The sequence below is a fragment of the Haliotis rufescens genome, unplaced genomic scaffold (genome assembly GCF_023055435.1).
Source record: "Haliotis rufescens isolate VD_foot unplaced genomic scaffold, xgHalRufe1.0.p SCAF_13, whole genome shotgun sequence".
NCBI classification, from domain to species: Eukaryota; Metazoa; Mollusca; class Gastropoda; order Lepetellida; family Haliotidae; genus Haliotis; species Haliotis rufescens.
In genome coordinates this window covers 27,814,415-27,835,166 of record NW_025963813.1, presented here as the reverse complement: position 1 = coordinate 27,835,166, position 20,752 = coordinate 27,814,415, and the positions used below count along the sequence as shown (strand labels likewise).

Here is a 20,752-nt window from a genome sequence, read left to right as displayed (position 1 = left end):
CCCAGGGGGCTCTGGTGACGGAGGTTCTATCTTAAAGTGTTAACTATACTTCAGTGAGTTTGTGTGCCAAGTTATATGCATATAAGTCCTATGCGCACGGTTTTAGAGTGTAAAGATTCAACAGTGTAAACACACATTTAGGAAACTTGCCAGCCATCTTGAACTTTGGCAGATTTGTCAATAGTCGAAAACGTTCAGTAGTTGTGAATATTATCTTTTTAGAAACATAATATGGCTATTTCGCAAAACAACACTTTTTTTCATCAAAACATTGAACCTCATCTGAAATATGGAAGATATATTGATAATTGGTGGCCATATTGGATTATGCAAATTAGACATATTTCCCAAACTAGGATTGCTTGGGACTTTTAGTATGTTGTTTTCGGGACCTTATAGAAATGCATTGTGGGGAAATAAATTCTGTTGCAATTTGTTCCAAGTGAAACCTTATTTTGCCTGGACTATAATACATAGTCCACTTAAAGAAGTTGTGTAAATCAAACTAATTCTATAAAGGAACCCTGCAATCTCTTAATTTCGGGATAAGATGGGAATGGGAGTGAATGTTTTAATAAATATATGCTCTGGGTCTGTAAGAGAGACCAGCACTAAAAAGATTCAGATTCCACCTATCCTTTCTCTTGCACTTGCTTTAAACAAAATGGCGGCGCCCAGTAAAGATGATTCCATCGATAATCAAGATCTATATTGTGATAAAACGGGTTTTACCTGCCGTGCCGAATTCGTTCGAGTGCTGGATTTGCAGAGTATGTGTACCGTCAACTCGTCGTCGACACATATTTTCCAAATCTTTTCATGTTTTTCATCAAGATGCTCAAGTGATTTGATGCACTTCACGAGGAAAAGCCCGTTTTATTACAATAAAGATCTATATATCGATGAGATCGTCACGGCTAGGCGCCGCCATTTTGTTGGAAGCAAATGCATGTGATATGAGAGGTGAAATCTGATTGGACAGTAGTGTGGACATAGAAGGAACATAACTCGTAATAGCCACTGGTGAAGCTACGATCGAGCCCAAAAATTCCAGCGTAGTTCGTTCAGCAAGGGTGTGAACACTCTTGCCTAGGGAAGATGCTCCAGCTTGATAACGGTGCAAGAATCTACATCGAAACGTCTCTAAATGTAATGAACCACAACTTCTTGAGAGGGTGAGTGAGTTGGGTTTAACGCCGCTTTGAACAGTTTTCCATTTATTTCACGGCGCGTCAGCTTAATGTGGGAGGAACGGTTTCAGACGTTTAACACTTTAGTGAAACCCACGAGCACAGGGCTGACAGACAAGGAGACCTCTCGTGGACTAACAAGAGCTACTGACATACAGACTGTAGACTGTGTGTGTCTTTGAATGTGTGAGGTGCAGTGAAATGGGGTTCAACATCGATGTCCATGATTATTAATAATAAACAAATATAGCACTGTGCATCAACACGTGTGTGCGTGTTCGTGCGCTTCCGCGTGCGCGTGTGTGACTGTCCTGGTATGGGTTTATTGTGCCCATCGAGATACCATGCCGCATTTATCACATTATACCGACTTCGAGCTGACAAGTCCTAATATACCTTAATGCCGAGCGCCAGGCAGGGTAAGAACAATTACCATCTTTGACGTATTTTGTTATGACGTGGCAAGGGAGTCGAACACCCGACCATCCGCTCTCCGGACAGGGGTTCGATCCAAAAGACCGCGGAAGCAGTCTCACTTTCAGTGGGTCCTATTGCGACATGAATTTTTTCATTCTCACTCCTTCTCTGACAGGACTAATTTTGTTTGAAATCTCGCAAGATACCTGGCAGCTGGTTGATCTCTGCTCCTTCCTCTGTTCAAGAGCGCGTGTATCTATGACCCTTGAGTAGCTGTAGAACAAGATAAAGGTGTTCACGAAGATGGGAACAGTTACGGCCAACAGCAAGACACCGCTAATCGCACACCCCGCCGCGATCAGTTTGCCACCAAATGATCTCGGGACGACGTCACCATAGCCGACCGTTGTCATGGTGATCAGGGCCCACCAACATGCATCAGGAATACTTCCTACTTGGTTATTGTCTTCTGTGTAAAACATGACGCTACCGAACAGCAGAACGGCCAAAGCAAGAAAGGATAACAGTAAAAGTAGTTCTTTGGCACTGGATCTAAAGGAGTACATGAGTACACGGAAACCTGTGACGTTTTTAACAAGGCGGAGGAATCTGAAAATGCGCATGAACTGCACGCATTCTATGATGTCAGCGGAAGTGGTTGTGAAACGTTTCGACGGGATAAACAGTTCCAGTCCAGCGCTGATGTATAAGGCCGCCAGAGCGATGAATTCAAAAACGTTGACAACGTTTGTGACGTACAGCTTTAAACTTGGACAAAACAGAAGTCTCAATAAAAACTCGAACGTGAAAAAAATGAGAGCGGCGTACTCAATGTATTTCAAGGAATCGACTCGCGCATGCGCTTGGGCTATTTTGGTGTTCTTGTTCGGCAAGTTTTTCAAGTCTTTTGGTGTCGGTGACGATTGTGTTGTGTTGTGATCGGTAGTTGAGGTGACGTCATAATAGGCGTATTCTTCATCGTCATAAACGTCGTCATAGTCATCAATGTAATTAAATTTTTGAAGGACTGGCAGTTGTGACTGGAATTCATCCCCGAGGTATTCCTCCCATTCCCGTTTTCTGAGGTTTCTTTGGAACAAAGGATGAGTACTGGCCACGATTACGAACATCGAAGCGATGACAAATAACACCACAATCGCCATGAAGACCTGAAACAAAAATTGACAAAACATTAATTAGTGTTAGATGAACGACTTCAGTTGAATAAACAGTTCGGTGATAAACGGGATACGGTGAAATGTTATTGCTAGTTTCCTTGATTGTGTGCACAGAACTGTTTGTTTGTTTGTTTGTTTGTTGTTTAACGCCGCAGTCAGCAATATGCCAGCTATATGACGGCGGTCTGTAAATAATCGAGTCTGGACGAGACAAGCCAGTGATTGACATCATGGGCATCGATCCACGTAATTGGGATCAATGACATGGATCAACCAAGTCAGCGAACCTGACCACCCGATCCCGTTAGTCGCCTCTTACGACAGGCACAGTCGCCTTTTACGACAAGCATGGGTTGCTACCTATTCTTCAAATAGTGGTATTATTGAAATAAGTTTTGATTATGCCTGGTTGAAACTGGAAATGTATGTCATTTTATGCATTATTTAGGCGCAGATATATTGACTTTGATATCCAAAGCTGGAACGAAAACTTAAGGAAATTGTATTTTTGTCACCGTGCGTCTCTTAAATTATTATTGGAACTGAACTGAGGACATGACATGATGAGAGAGAGAGAGAGAAAGAGAACAATGGGCATAAAGTTTTTTGGGACGGTGAGAGGTGACATGATTTAGATACAAGGTATCCATAAATCGCAGATATAAGTTAGCTTTAGCAATAATCATATACTGAATGATATTATGTTGTGGGTTGAGTAAACAACAAACTAACGACATAAATGTTGCATGTACCTCAAACAGATGTATTAGATGTTGAGCAATTCCTTGAACATGGTTAACATTGCAATTGTTCAGTATCGGTTAAATTAAACATATTCATGGGTATTCCCTTAATCTAAGGTCAGTACACAACGGGCAGACTGCTTTTTTACTGAGCTCATCGTCTATCCAACACACATTTTCCTGCAAACAATATACACTCCAGTGGAATGGAATGTCTTTAAAGCTACCAATTGTTGTCATTAATTTGAAATGTCAACATCTAAATCTTGCAAAGTAAACTTTTAGTTCACCGTCCTTTCGGATGGATTAGTAGAATAAGGAGAGCAAATGAATTATTTGTGACAGTGACCTCAGCATTTTCATATTTCCATTGGGCAGTCCGTAGTCCGTCCGCGATACCGTGATTGTATTCATCGACGTTGTAAACGTCTGAGACCTGCACCACATAGGGCTTTCCTCTTAATCCTCTTGGTGACACGGGGCCATATATGCTCTGATTTAACTGAAATACTGTTCCTAGTGGTGTTATACCTCACTCAATAACTCTCTGTTTCCCAATTGCTTCTCTGTTTATCACTGTAGTGAATGTCCCTCTCACTAGCAGTTGTTCGACTTTGTTTCAGGTCTTCGTGGAGATTGTTATTTGTTTTTCCCAAAGGACCTTAGAATAAAGGAATTCATCAGAATGAATTCGAATCATCCCAAGTCCTTTAAAGTTCATACTGCATTTATGGTTAATACTATATATAAGATAGCTTCGTGATAAATCACAAAGAACAACGAAGAACGAAGCGTGGTTTGTTATTTTTTGCCACGGGCGACTATGCTTGTCGTAGGAGGCGACTAACGGGATCGGGTGGTCAGGCTCGCTGACTTGGTTGAAGCATGTCATCGATCCTAATTGCGAGGATCGATGCTCATGATACCAATCACTGGATTCTCTGATCCAGACTCGATTATTTACAGACTGCCGTCATATAGTAGGAATATTGCTGAGTGCAACAAGCAACCAACCAACGTGGTTTATTTCACGATAAGACATAGTTCGCGAACACCTGGTGTCATCACTGATTTTCAGTGGTCCATATAAATACAAATTTTTACAAATGGACTCTGTTTCGGCAGAAAATGTAGGCTGGTTTATTTATATGTATTTCACGGTAAAACAGTGTTCTATCATGATGTCATTTCTGGAGATTCCAACATGCGCTCGCAACTTGATGACGTCACATATTGGACAACGTTATTTTTGTGAGGGAAGTAGTATCCTGCTAGTTGTTCCCCATAGACGTAGCTGGGCTACGCAGATAAACGCGATGGCTGAACGATCACATCAAAGGTTGGAGAGATATGACAATCGGTGTTGGGAGAAAAGGTAAACGTAATGGCATGAGCCCTCAGGGAATGTGCGAGAAATACCTACCTGTTCATAAAATGAACTGTCCTACATTGCCGAGATCTGATTCTATTGAGGGAGTCATCATCATTTAAATATGGGTAAATATTTTCAAAGCTTTTACACTTTATCATCATCCTAAAGGGGCTGTACATAATGTTGACTTCTCATATAATGCGTCCCGAGTGGTTTATTATCCCTGCAGTGTTTCATTGTACGATAAACAACGACCACGAGTCGTTTCTATCTTAAATAATGGCGATCTCCCACAGCTGTAAGCTTATGTCAATACACCCCACGGCTATGTCGTTAACACCACGTGTGAAACACAGTAATGTCATTAGACTTGACATTTGAAACAAAACAAAAGTGCCCTGAATTTGGAATGGGTTTTTTAAACATCAAACGGCACAGTCAGTCCCAAATATACCACGACTAATGGATTCGCTCCCTTTCATAGGGCTTTCTACTTTGACATTGATTATATATTGCACAGTTCTGTGTAGACAGAGACGCTATAGATTGTAAATATACATGAACAAATGTGTCAATAAAGTAGTATGATTACAAGCATAAAATAAATATATAAAAAGTAAACAATAACAGCAACAATTCTAAATTCTTAGGCAATAAAATGATCGATTCGTGTTTCATCGTGTTCTTCCGGTCTCGTCTAAATGTCTGTTTAACTTGAATCTGTGATCTAGTCTAATGACACGTTTCTGTTTAACAGAGAGAGAGGTTTTTAATAGGGTTTGTTTCAATGCTTCTGATCGTGTAATAATGATTTGAAGATACAATACACATTCCGACAATGCATTTTAGCGAGGAAGCTACTAAGTTTTCACTATGACAAGGTCTTCACTGTGGCGAGTTTTTCACTGTTATGAGTTCTTACTGTGACCAGGTCTTTACTGCAATACAATTGGGATACGATGACATGCATGAAGGCGACTATGCTTGTCGTAAGAGGCGACTAACAGGATCGGGTGGTCAGGCTCGCTGACTTGGTTGATGCATGTCATCGTATCTCATTTGCGTGGATCGATGCTCATGACGCCAATCACTTGACTGTCTCGTCCAGACTCGATTATTTACAGACCGCCGTCATATAGCTGGAATATTGCTGAGTGCGGCGTTAAACAACAACCAACCAACATGCATGAACAAAGTCAGCAAGCCTGACCACCCGATCCCGCTGGGCGCCTAGCTCTTACATGGTATTATTGTGATCAGGGAAGGGGTTTTCCCTCGCTTTAAGGTACAGTTCCACCTTTGATGGATTTGTACTCGGCACTTCCTGCGGCTCTGTGTTAATCTCAACACAGATCACTGTTAACGAGCGACTGCTCATTTTCTCCTTTCCTCAGCTTGCAGACATCAATGTCAGCATTGATCAGTTTGAAATGCACTTGTCACGCTGTGCCGCGCCTAAATAAATTCTTCAGACAATACAATTATTGGTGTGTAAACAAGTCTACTTTTAACCATGAAATCTTCACTATGACAATGCATTTTGTAGGGGATAGTGATGAAATGAAATGAAATTCTTGAAACATCGCAATATCACAAATATAGGCACGGATAACTTAGTTTTTTTGTTCAAATGACAATGGTCTTCAGTGTGACAAGGTCTTCAATTTGACGAGGTCTTCACTATGACAAGGTCTTAATTGTGATGAGATCTTCATTATGACAAGGCCTCTCTGTGACGAGGTCTTTACTGTGACAAGGTCTTCACTGTGACGAGGTCTTCACTGTTTCGAGGTTTTCTCTGTGACGAGATCTTCTCTGTGACGAGGTCTTTACTGTAGACAGAGTCTTCACTGTGACGAGATTTTCACCGTGACAAGGTCTTCTCTTGAACGAGGCCTTCACTGTTTCGAGATTTTCTCTGTGACGAGGTCTTCACTATTTCGAGGTTTTCGCTGTTACGAGATCCAACTGTGAGGAGGTCTTCACTGTTTCGAGATCTCTGTGACGAGGTCTTCACTGTTTCGAGGTTTTCACTGTTACGAGAGTTTTTTCTGTGACAAGGACTTCACTATGACAAGGTCTTCTCTGTGACGAGATCTTCACTGTTACGAGATCCAACTGTGAGGAGATCTTCACTGTGACAAGGTCTTCACTGTGACGAAATCTTCTCTGTGACGAAATACAACTGTGAGGAGGTCTTCAGCGTGACAAGGTCTTCACTGTAACGAGATCCAACTGTAACAATGTCTTCACTGTGACGAGGTTTCAATGTGACAATGTCTTCACTGTGACGAGATCCAACTGTGAGGAGATCTTCACTGTGACAAGGTCTTCACTGTGACGAGATCTTCTCTCTGACGAGATCCAACTGTGACAAGGTCTTCAGCGTGACAGGGTCTCCACTGTGACGAGATCTTCTCTGTGACGAGATACAACTGTAACAATGTTTTCAGTGTGGTGAGGTTTTCACTGTGATGAGGTTTTCACTGTGACAAGGTCTCAGTGTGACGAGGTCCTCATTACGGAGATCCAAACCAAACTGATATCATATCTTGATATTTACTCTTTAATATCAACTTTACACGAAATACATTTGGCGTACTGACTATCAAGGTTGATCAACACGTGTGTTGTTAATAGGTTTCAATCACGCAACCTGAGGATCATTCATTACCAATAAACAATCGGGAGTAATATCAAGCATGATCAGACCATTAACTGACAGTCAGGCGATGTAAACAAAACGGGCCATTCACCTCCATTTCCAGAAGGCTGAAAAACAATACACACCTCCATGCATTTCCAGTCTGACATGAGTACATTCTGCTTGGGGGAAATACAACTTCAAGCCAGATTTATAAGGCTAAATCGACAAGTTTGTGGTCTCATGGAAAATCGTTCAAAATCATACTTTTTCTCACATTATGTCTCAACATAATCTGCTTTGACCTATACCTGATCCGTCTTTGAATCTTATCGGGGCACGGGTGGCCCAGTCGTCTAATGCGCCGCGATTCGCTGTGCAGAGTTGCATCCCTTGGGCACGCCAGAAACCTATGATGGTGGGTTCGAATCCCGGTTCGCCCCGATTATGTTTCTAGGTTTGTCAGCACCATACCCGAGCTCGTGGTTTTCACCGAAGTGGTAAACGTCTGAGACCTGCATCACTTCGGGCTTTCCTCACACATTAAGCTGACACGCCGTGATATGACTGGAATAATGTTCAAAGCGGCGTAAAACCCAACTCACTCACTCACTTTGAATCTTATGGTATATCTATATACTTTCTCGTGAACATTATGTATAACAGCGGTATATACATCCACGTTATTACTCATGTACATAATTTATGTATTCATACTTATGCCAGCAGCCCAACACGTACTGTTACATTCTTCTGTTTATTCATTTGTACGGTGTTGTTTACATAAACCACATTTAATGGATGTGCACAAAACCCGTCCCAAGGGTCTATAGATTATACCTGACACGAAGGAACTGTTTTCCGTTCATGACTATGTGGACATCAATGTCAATATTGACCAGTTTGTTTGCAATCACTTTACAACGTAACACAAGTCTGTGCATGAAGTGGTTAAAAGCTCCCTGTTATTTCAAACAATATACCTGTCAATGATACGAGCTTCATTACACAAAGCGATATTAGCACTACGACTATCGCACGCTACGTACAGAGTGAATGAATGAATGGTTGATTATGGTTTTACGCCGCTTTTAGCAATATTCCAGCAATCTCACGGCGAGGGACACGAGAGATCGGCTTCACACATTGTACCCATGTAATGAATCTACCCCGGGTCTTCGGCCCGACGAGCGAACGCTTTAACCACTAGGCTACCCAACTGCTCGCGTTACGTATGGAACAAGGCTCTGGAATTCGTTCGAAAAAAAGACTTAAAATGTTTCACATCGTTTTTTCGTTCATACCCTAATGAACCGAAAACAAAACAAATACACAGTCAATACAAATAATTGAATTCGACAACGAAAACATGTTTTATCAACAATAGTTAAATAAATATCAATTAATCAACAAAGCAGATGATATAACGAGATTGATAAACAGTCCAGGCTCAGGAGTACATACTGTGGCGTGACATGACATGATCAGGGGATTGTTTGATTTATGCACAACTTGAAACAAAAGTCAGACGCCAATCAACGGGGAGTAAATCTAACAAAGTTCATTGGACCTGTCGGGGGCACGGGTGGCCAAGTTGTGTAAGGCGCCGCGATTCGCTGTGCAGAGTTGCGTCCCTTGGGTACGCCAGAAACCTATGTGGGTTCGAATCCCGGTTCGCCCCGATTATGTTTCTAGGTTTGTCAGCACCATACCCGTGCTCGTGGGTTTCACCGAAGTGGTAAACGTCTGAGACTTGCATCACTTCGGGCCTTCCTCCCAGATTAAGCTGACACGACGTGATATGACTGGAATACTGTTAAAAGCGGTTTTAAACCCAACTCACTCACCCATTGGACCTGTCAATCAAGGCAAGAGGCGAGAAGTAGAACTGCGAGTATTACGAGTTAGAATAGAGGTAGGTCAGGGAAAAGCGGTGGTTTCAAAAATCATGGTCAGTCACCGCCAGATGTAAACATCAGTGTCCTAAGAAAGGGAAGACACAGTTGGAAAGATGCGGGTTAGAAATGAAACTCGAAGACATGATATTTATGGAACTGATATTGTGCGTTGTCGGTGCGGTGGGTGTGGAACACGGCGGTATTGTCGTCTTGTTGGTATGTCGGTATATCGACAAATAACACTAACATGTTACTAGGCCTGATAACTTAACTATAATACAGGTGAGCAGAAACGGAATTCCCTCAACTGTAACATTCGTCGCCCCTTTCCGTAACCTGCAAGAAGACTCGTCCCCTAATCGTTGAACGTTATGTGCGAAAATACGACAAACCAATCAGAATGACTTCAAGTACTTCGGTCAAAGAATCCCCCGGGAATAATTTTTAATTTTACACATGTCTTGCATCTATAAATATACCTTAGATACAGTTAAATGTGTTCAATCATACTGTATAAATACCGGAAGTCGCGATGTGTTTTAAATAGCATCTGGAATATATATGACATGGAGGAAATATACGTGAATCATTTTGTTAAAGTATGGGAGTAACGATCATGTTAGCGCTAATATCGCTTTGTGCAAGTGGGCCCTGGAATAGCACGAGTTGGTGACAAATGTCAACTGTATGTGGGAATCCCCAACATTCCGTAGTGATGAAAATTGTCCGCTTCGATGGGCGTGTCTTATTTTTTTATATTCACTGGAAAAATGAATGCAATAACAAGTGACCAATTCAGCTAATCAGATTGCAGGAATTACAATGAACACAACGAAAACTTAATTGTAAAGCCGTTCCACAAAGCGGCATTAGCGATACGACTATCGTTAGGATCGACGCCCCAGGAACCCAGTCGCGTTATAATCAGTACGACGTTACGTCTGGCACAAGGCACACAAATCGATATAAGCGCTCACACGAACGTAACTCCCAAATGGTAACATACTTTTACGACAATCGTAGGCTAAGACTGCTTTGGGGAACTGGCCCCGATTGCTATTGTTTTCTTTTGTTTGTTTGTTGTTTAAAGCCGCACTCACTAATAGTCCAGCTATTTGACGGCGGTCTGTAAATAATCGAGTCCGTAAATAATCCAGTGGTTGACATGATGAACGTCGATCCACGCAATTGGGATACGATTACATACATCAACCAAGTCACCGAGCCTGACCACACGATCCCGTTAGTCGCCCTTTAAAGGTATTATTTAAAAGTTATTTGAAAGGTTTATTCGACTTTGAATACTATTTCGGCATGTACGCTTGTCATTGAAGGAAGGCTGTAGAGACAGAGTGCACGGTTATGTATATACAGACAAAGGATCTAATCAGGTCGGATCTTAGATTCGAACCTACGTCCCAAAATGGAACCCGTTGACTGTAGGGCACAGTCCAGTAAGCTGACGATACAGACATTGCTGTCTGTGCGTGGATTCAAAATAATGTACAGTCTCAGGGAGTCAGGTTAAAACTCCTTTGTTAGTCGAGTTAGAACGCACCTTACGACGCTGTGGGGAAGAATGAACCAAGCGACTCCAGGCACGGCTAAGGGACGCAACTCTGCACACCGATTTGCAGCACCTTAAAACACTCGACCACCGTGCCCTCATCGTGGATGCCAACGTCTGAGGATCATCTGGGTTGGTCTAGACAAATAAGTACGTTTATTGCGATTACAGAGTGTTATCAAAACAAAGCCTGACTGGCGAAAATTCCAGATGGGAAATAACTCTAAGTGGGGCTGAATAAATTGGACATAAATACGCCAAAAGGAGACCACCATTAATAAAATCCACTGGGGAGAGCATTTTATGTATTAAACACTTGACTGTCAAACTGGCTGAATTTAGTGTCATAAAATATGTCACGTTCACTGGAGGGTTGTAATAATGTTGTTGAAGCCATGTCGGCCATGAAATGACACTATTGATTCGTGGGGCATATGCTGCAATCCATAAACTCCACACAGGGTCGATTGCTGCGATTACTCTTTAAATGGTAGCAGCTCATAACACGGAGTCGCTTATCTCTGTATTTTAATGATGGTTGGATGGATGGTTTGTTGTTCAACGCCGCACTCAGCAATATTCCAGCTATATGACGGCGGTCTGTAAATAACCGAGTCTGGACAAGACAATCCAGTGATAGAAATTATGAGCATCGGTCCACGCAATTGGGATCGATGACATGTATCTACCAAGTCAGTGAGCCTGAACACCCGATCCCGTTAGTCGCCTTTTACGACAAGCATAGTCACCTTTTACGGCAAGCATGGGTTGCTGAAGACCTATTCTACCCCGATGTATTTTAATGAAGAATGATTCATGTATTTGCAATGTTGTTTCCAAAATGTCCTTTTAATCAGCAAATGTCTTCTGGGTATTGCATCTTTAATAATCATCGACAAGTAGGTGGTCTATGTTTGGCTACAAGAGTTCTTTTACATGATGTATAGCCGCAAAAGGCCATTCATATTTGTTCGTTCCGGTAATATAAATAAAATATATGTAGCACTGCAATGGGGTTTACATTTAATCATGTAATGAAGACATTTCTATTTTAAATACGCTTGACATCGTCATTGTGTGCTTATGTTATGATTTTTGTCCGTCGTCCGTTTCAGCATTGAAACTGATGTAACGGGTTATTTGAATTAAAAAAAAACAGCCTCCATACCAACCTCTTCTCGTGAGAAACTATGGATATATTGTTTTTAAATTTACAACGAAGAAAGGATTTTAATTTGAGAAAAAAAGTAAATAATGGTGTGACACTTGTCAGAAAAAGGGTGTTTCCAATAAGTTGAATATCCAATATTGTCCCCACAATCAGCATCGAACGTTCGGTACAATGACAAGCTTTTAACATTTTAACAATGACCTTATAGTGTAATATTTTTCAATAGACATATTAATAATTTGTTCCATCTTTCATACATTGATAATGGTGTTCATAAATCGTGAATGATTCTGTAATTGCTTTGTGGATAAAGCGTTGTGGCGGCGAGAACGTAATGCGTTACACCATTAAGCCTGCTATTAGTACTGCTGCATTGACACCTGCCTTGAGATACAGCACGCGTTGACCCAGGATTAATGTGTAGAATTGTATATGACAGTATGTACCTGAAACTTCATTCTTTGTCCCAGGATTGATGACTATATAATTGTATCCGGCTAATAAATACGTTCTTGGCAATTATAGAAGATACATATCGCCAGTATTTACCCTAGCTTGCGCGCGCTCTTTGATCCATGAGTGATGGCTAAAGAATAGTGAAATGTCAGAACTCACCAATAAGATCAGGTTGTATGGTCCAACATTGATGAATGTTTAACTGAATATTGCCAGGAAATGCTCTATTATCTTAGGTTCTCTGGCCCCACATTGATGACTGTTTAACTGAATATTGCCAGGAAATACCCTATTATCTTAGGTTCTTTGGTCCAACATTGATGAATGTTTAACTGAATATTTCCAGGAAATACCCAGTTAGCTTAGGTTCTTTTGTCCAACTTTGATGAACGTTTAACTGAATATTGCCAGAAAATACCCTAAAGGCTCAGGTTCTTTGTCCGACGCATTGACGACTATAAATTAAAATTTAATAAAAATATTCCCTTTTTTTACACGGAAGCTGTTATATGTCGGGCTGCCGGGCAAAAGAAGGTATACACCTATGTTAGAAGGTGACTAAATTCGATGGTGATGTATTTCATACGGGTATCATGGTTGTGTTTTGGATCCTAAGTCTGCAGTGTTTCGGTGACTGTTTTCAGCCTCGTTACGGTTTGAAATGTTTTGGTCAAATCCAATTTTCAAGTGTATTCTTTCTTTTGCCCGGTAGTGTATTTACAGCGTTCCCTCGCAATACTTCTGTATTCCCTCGCTGTAACGTATTGATGTACCATATGTACCAGATATGGGAGCTCCGACGATACGGGGATACCTTTGTATTCGTGCATTATTTTCAAATTTATTCCTGATTTTAAAAACAACGCACGAAGTCCAAGTAATTTGAAAACTATTTGTCCAAATTTTCAACGCTCGTCAACATTATTTCCGATAAACATGCGAGTGAGAATAGATCTGTTTATCGGATTCATCAAATGAAAAAAATATTGCAATTGAACATGTGAAACATATTATATGTTCGAAGTCATCACACATGTGGCTGTAATGCCGATCATTTCACTTGGGGGTAGATGTGTGGTTGCACTGAATTCAACCTAGTGGTCGATTCTTTTTATCTTTGATTCTGTAACAGCAATATTGACATTGACTTAAGTGTTTCCTAGACCCGTGAAGATCCAGAGTAGAATATGTCTTCATCAACCCATGCTTGCCGCAAAAAGCGACTATGCTTGTCGTAAAAGGCGAATAACGGGATCGGGTGATCAGGCTCGCTGACGTTGATGCGTGTCATCGTATCCCAATTGTGTAGGTTGATGTTAATGATGTCAATCTGGATTGTCTGGACCAGACTCGATTATTTACTGATCGCCATCATATAGCTGGAATAATGCTGATTGCGGCGTTAAACCATAAAGACAGAAACAATAACGATATTTCTCTGACCAAGTTCAAGATTTACTTGATAAATCAGTAAATACAGCATTGTCCAATATGGATGTAAGTATTGATTACTTAGTGGATGCCTTGAAATTAGCGGGCTCAGACATGCAAAAAAAGGTTAGAAATCCAAAGCCAAATCAATTGTGTAAATGGTATGATGCAGAATGTGAGGGTCTTAAAAAGAAAAGGTGTAGGGCACTCAATAAATTCAGGAGATGTAAAGATTAGGACTCACTTAGAGAATATCATAACATAAGAAACAAATATATAGCTGTGTGCAAAGAAAAGAAACAAGAATATATACATGATAAGCAACAATCCTTAGAAAATAACATTCATAACCCTAAACTATTTTGGTCAGAACTGAAAAGTCTAAGCAAACATCAAAAGGCAAATAATATCAACATTAAGGATTGGTACATCTACTTTAAAGAATTATTACTTTCACAGATACTGATCAGAGCCCTGAAAATCAGTTCCAGGAGTCACAAGATAATACACAGACTCAAACAGATACTCAGTTTGCAAATGATATACTGGATTCCCCTAATACCAGAGATGAGATTTTAGAGAGTATACACCATCTTAAATGAAACAAATCACCAGGAATGGATCAGATTATTCCTGAGTTTTTTAAACATTCCTCAGATATCATTGTACCGTACCTTGAACTTATATTTAATGTTATATTAGAAAATGGAACATTTCCAGATGCATGGTCAATCGGGATACTTGTGCCAATACATAAACAAGGTGATCTAAATAATATAAACAATTACAGAGGTATTTCACTGCTAAGTATATTTGGTAAACTATTCACAAACATAATAAATAAAAGATTAGTGTTTTGGGCAGATACCCTCAACAAAATCAATGAAGAACAAGCTGGATTTAGAGAGGGCTATTCAACTATTGACAACATTTTTATCCTTCAAGTTTTAGTTAACAAATACCTCAGTGTCAAGGGTGGGAAACTTTATGTGCGCTTCGTTGACTTTGCCAAGGCATTTGACTCAGTGCAGAGACATAAACTATGGAACCTTTTAAGATCACATGGCCTCAGCTTTAAGATGAACAAACTATTAGGTAGCATTTACGAGAATATTAAGGTGTGTGTGCGAAACAATAATGAGATTTCAGAAACATGTATTAGTCAGTTAGGAGTAAGACAAGGATGTATCTTAAGCCCATTTCTCTACTTTTTTTCATAAATGAACTGACTGTACAAATAAATACCAACTGTATGGTGTTCAGCTCCATCCAGGTATTACACAGATATTTTTACTTTTATTTGCAGATGATATTGCTCTCTTTTCATCAACAATCAAAGGACTGCAGTGTCAAATTAATGAACTTGAAAGTTACTGCAATAAATGGAAGCTAACAGTTAACATGAGTAAAACAAAAGTTTGGGTATTTAAGAATGGAGGTCATGCAGCAAGTAAAGAATATTGGTCCTTTAAAGGACAAAAAATAGAAACTACAGGATTTTATAAATATCTTGGTGTTTACTTCAGTAGGAACTTGTAAAACATAAACATTTGTATCAAGCTGCTTTACAAGCAAGAAAGGTCTTTGTAAGTATCCATAAGAGTTTGAAAGTTTTAGAAACCATTTCTCATCAATCATTTTTAAAAAATATTTGATAGAAAGATACTCCCCATTTTGTTGTATGGGGCAGAAGTCTGTGGTTTACAGCACTTTGATGCCATAGAAAAGATTCATTTATATCTTTGCAAATAGTATCTAGGTGTTAAAATAAACACTTCCAGCTTGGTGGTGTATGGAGAATGTGGAAGATTCCCTCTCTATGTATATTCAAATATAAAAGTTATTAAATACTGGCTGAGACTTATTGACATGCCCTCATATAGATTGCCAAAAAAGTGTTATAATATGATGATAGTTTATGATAATGATGGGAAAAGAAACTGGGTTACAGGTGTTAGAGTTGTGGCTTTGGTGATATTTGGCACAACCAAAATGTGTATTCCAAATCAATGTTTATACTTTCATTAACCCAGAGATTAAAGGATATTTATTTACAATCTTTGACTGCATCATTGACTCTAACAAACAAGTGCTCTTATTACAAAATGTGTAAATCAGAAATAATTATGGAAGATTATTTATCAAAAGTTAATGTTAAAAAATTTCGAACGGCTCTTTCAAGTTTTAGATGTTCTTCTCACGACCTTCTAATAGAAACAGGGCGCTATGCAAACATTCCTCGTGAAGAAAGAATCTGTAATCTATGTAGTTTAAACTTAGTAGAAGATGAATTTCATTTCTTACTTGTATGTCCAGTGTATTTACACCTTAGAGAAAAATACCTGCAAGCTTATTATTACAGGTACCCTAATATTATTAAATTTGTTACACTGCTGTCAAACACAAAAAGAAGTATCTTACAAAATGTTTCCATGTACATATATTATGCCTCTTTATACCGACAGAACCTTGTGAAAGAATAATCTTAGCTGCTTGGTATTAGGAAACTATTGTGTATATACATTAAGTACACTTTTATAGATATTTGTCATTTGAATAAACTACAAACAAAAGAGTTAGAAATGGTATTAAACTATTAGGCTGTCATATGATATTGTGGGACGTGATATTACAAATGGTTTAGTATAGTTATATGTATATGAAATGATATGATGTGACATGACATGATGTGATATGATATGATAAGTGTTGTGGTGTGATATGATACATGAGGGGATATGATGCAATATGTTATGTGTATTATAGAAATTGGGTAAATACTGTTTTTTTAGTGTACATATTATATGGCTTGCGGTCTTCCAGTGTTGAATAAATATTGATTGATTGATATGATATAAATTGGCATGGAATGACATGACATTATATGGTATGATATGATAAGATATGATGGGACAAGCTATGAAATTGCTAATGTGTTGTGTGATATGACATGTTGAAATGTGATATAATATAGGTGTGATATATGGTACGATGGTATGTATGGTATGTTATGATATGATAATGGTATATGAAATAATACTATATAGTATGATCTTATAATAATGATACAATATGATATGATGTTATAGAATATGTTGTATGATACAACAAGTTGTAATATGGTAAAATAGAAATTATGAAATTACAGGGTATGATATTGTACTGTAGGTGTGAAATTATGTGACTGTGTTGAGATGCGATGTGGAATGACGTAAGGTGATTTGGTGAGATATGTACATAAATTGTATAAAATTGTATATTCTTCAAATTGTACTATAGGCCTGTGGTCTCTTCAGTACGTGAAATAAAGATTGATTGACAGAAACAAACAAACTTTTCTTTCATACAGATTTGCTTCTGCACTTGCTGCAGGGAGAACCTTTCACGACAATCATGACGCAGCAAACTGGTACCATTTATTAATGTATTTCATAAATATAGGGATGAAATAAAGAGCTATCCAACTTGAATATGAATACTAAAGTAGACACAATTCATGAAAAACAACTTCTTTATTGTTTGTTTGTTGTTTAACGCCGCAATCAGCAATATTCCAGCTATATGACGGCGGTCTGTAAATAATCAAGTCTGGACCAGACTATACAGTAATTGACATAATGAGCATCGATCCACGCAATTGGGATACGATGACACGCATCAAACAGGTAAACGAGCCTGACCACCCGATCCCGTTAGTCGCTTCTTACGACAAGCATAGCCGCCTCTTATAACAAGTGAGTGAGTGAGTATAGTTTTACGCCGATTTTAGCAATATTCCAGCAATATCACGGCGGTTAAAACCAGAAATGGGCTTCACACATTGTACCCATGTCGGGAATCGAACCTCGGTCTTCGGCGTGACGAACGAACGCTTTTCACCCGACCGCCCTTCTCTTACATAACAAGCACGGGTTGCTGAAGAACTGTTTTAACCCGGATCATCACGAGTCAACAGCTTCTTTAATATACTACTATAGCTACGTTCGCTATAGTTCATTAAACCTTTGTCAAGCAAGAGGCTTAATTACGAATTTTGTCTATTTTAATTCATTAACATTTTATCCAAAATTAAGGACAAAATCATGTTAGGAAGGATGAATATCCCAAATTTAGTGAAACGATACTCACAAATTAAATAGGAGAGCAATAATTTTACAAAAGGCATGATTTCTTTTTCAACTTGAAAATTAAGTCAAGAACACGTGCAAAATTGAAATGACAGCTGTCAACAAAATAACAAACCGATATGGCAGTTATGTGTGTCTGTCATATGCGTTTAAAAGGTCACACTGTCACACAAAATGTATCGAGAATATATCCTACGTTAAGGGTCCAATGTGGCTTCCGGAGGGGCAGGATACGCTCACCTTTTTTGTGAACAGCTGGTATCACTATTTTATAGGGATTCGTTAGGGGTCGTGCAATGGACTTTCCTTTTAAGATTTCTTTTGAGATTTCTAAAGATTATGGAAAGGGTTTTGTCGCTGTTAGTACGTTCATCTTAAATCATGAAACACTTAGGTAACCATAAAAATGAGACAGTAATATTTTATATAAACGTTACGTGTCGACTCAGAAGGAAATGTAACGAAATGTTACATTGTGAGTCTTACCTTTGCCGCGTTGGAGGATGAAGGGTTGTCAAGGATGGCCCACACCGAGGCTCGGAGTCGTTCCAGGCGGGGGAACCAGAATATTTTTGGTTTCCCGGTACTTGTGTCAATCGTCTGGGATTGTTTTTCAAAGTTTCTCAAAGTTTTCCTGTCTTCCACAAACGTGACGAAGTTGTGATAGCAACAGTTCTCCATTATCGCGATATCTATCCCCCAGAACGCGAGTTCTCGCGAGAACACGTTTGGACAAACCGTCGGGGGAAGATGGAGCTCTCCGTGATGAAGAAAATCCAAGATGGCCGCGAAAGAGTCGGAATGTCTCTCAAAAAAATATTCTTTTGGGGAGCTGTCCTTCACTGTAGCTTCCGTTAAACACACCGATCCGTTCTGGTCCATTAGCTTACCAAAGGTCGCGTTGGACACTTCATATTTCGTCCCACTGATGTTCATAAGGATTGTAGGGCCCGCCATCTTGCACACTGACGCTGAATCTTCAAATGAAACTATTTGGGAAACACCAATGAGAGTTCTGGTGAAATAATTCACACTAACATGACGTAAAATTTCGTCGCCAGCCTCAGATAAATCTGCAAACCCGTATATAAGGAAATTCTGAACGAATCCTTTATTCCATGATAGTGTCAAGGCGTAGCCGTGGTAGATAGGTAAATACGTGTACCCAACATACAATACCAACCACCACAATGACTTCAGCCTGTATGTGTTGATCCAATGTAGGGAACATAGGCTTGCGGAGCGTTAAAATAAACCTGTATTGTCATTAACGACAGTCAAAGCTTCACGTTCATCTGGGATTTGTGCAACTATCAATGATTCAGGTAAGAAAGACCATCCCTTGTGATTTGCGCATTGACAGTGTGAGTTGGAATTCATGTTCCGCCACTCTGTATCATTATCGTTTATCGATAATTGTTGATGGTGGCAACACAGGATGGTTCACTGTCGCTGTAGGCGGCTCAAGTCGCCTTCCGAACAGCGTTCAGTGATAAACAAATTCGTCCATCGTGTGTCGATATATACTGTTTAACCAGGGGATCATGAAATATAAATGTTAATACTAAGTATTAGAACAAAGATAAGTGTTGATGACAAACATCCCTTACAAGAACGTTTATGTCTGAAAGCACCAAAACACATCCTATAGTTTGCACGTGCCTCACGCACTTGCGCGACAAACGAGCGTAGTGTGTCTTTCCTGATTTTGACACGTTCAAGGAAAGGCGATAAGTCTCTGTGGATCAATATTGGTCTTTTTGATTCTGCTTATCATACAGTTGTGAATTACTTAATTTCATTCATTGATTGAGTAATTACTAGGGATGCGGCGTCGGCAACGCACAGAGCTTCTACGGGCTATTGGCATGCTGGAAATTGGCAAAGTCTGCGTGCAGGGGCCCATATGTTCAATTTTTAACAGTCAGTGATTATTAGACTATGGAACAGGTACCAACAAACCCAAAATGTTGACGATCGACCCCGTCCTGGGTCAACGACAAGAGTACAGGATCGATTGATCCGAATCCAGGCTCAACGGAATAGAGATCAAACGGCGAATTAAATGGCTTCAAACTTTCACAGGGCTACAGGAGTACGAGTTGCGGGTCAGACGATAAGAAATCGTGAACAAGCAGCTCATCTCCATGCTCGACGCGTGCTGTGCCGCCCCCTACAAATCGTCATATTGCCAGCAGACGTCAATGGTATACACAGTTTTAGTCATCCGTCACCACTCGCCTCTTTCCGTAACCTGCAAGAAGACTCGTCCCCCTATCGATGAATGTAATGTGCGAAAATACGACAAACCAATCAGAATGCGCGTATGATTTCAAGTTCTTCGTCAAAGAATCCCTCCGAAATAATTTTTGATTTTACATGTGTCTTGCATCTTAACATATACCCAAGACACAGTTAAATGTGTTCAATCATACTGTATAATTCCGCGCGTCCTGATGTGCTTTAAATTGCATCTGAAATATATATGTTATATGGGGAAATATATCTGAACCATTACGCAACGACAATTGTTTGAGGTATGCCCGTTTGCGCTTAGA

The 20,752-nt window shown here is 39.7% G+C and overlaps 1 protein-coding gene across 1 annotated transcript; it reads right to left on the bottom strand.

The window, feature by feature from the left end:
* Nucleotides 1-168: 168 nt before the first annotated feature.
* LOC124152488 (potassium voltage-gated channel subfamily S member 2-like) lies at nucleotides 169-19,412 on the bottom strand. The gene is made up of 2 exons (XM_046525432.2): nucleotides 18,681-19,412; nucleotides 169-2,776 (listed from the first exon to the last, which is right to left on the bottom strand). Exons 1-2 carry the CDS (start codon nucleotides 19,149-19,151, stop codon nucleotides 1,739-1,741), a joined length of 1,509 nt encoding a protein of 502 aa, XP_046381388.2. The 5' UTR covers nucleotides 19,152-19,412; the 3' UTR covers nucleotides 169-1,738.
* Nucleotides 19,413-20,752: the final 1,340 nt, after the last annotated feature.

What these genes read in the sequence shown, in the direction of transcription:
- LOC124152488 (XM_046525432.2), bottom strand. Translation starts at nt 19,151, where the DNA reads ATGGCGGGCCCTACAATCCTTATGAACATCAGTGGGACGAAATATGAA. An exon ending in CATCCTCCAACGCGGCAAAG is followed by an intron (nt 2,777 to 18,680) that starts GTAAGACTCACA and finishes TTTTTGTTTCAG; the next exon opens with GTCTTCATGGCGATTGTGGT.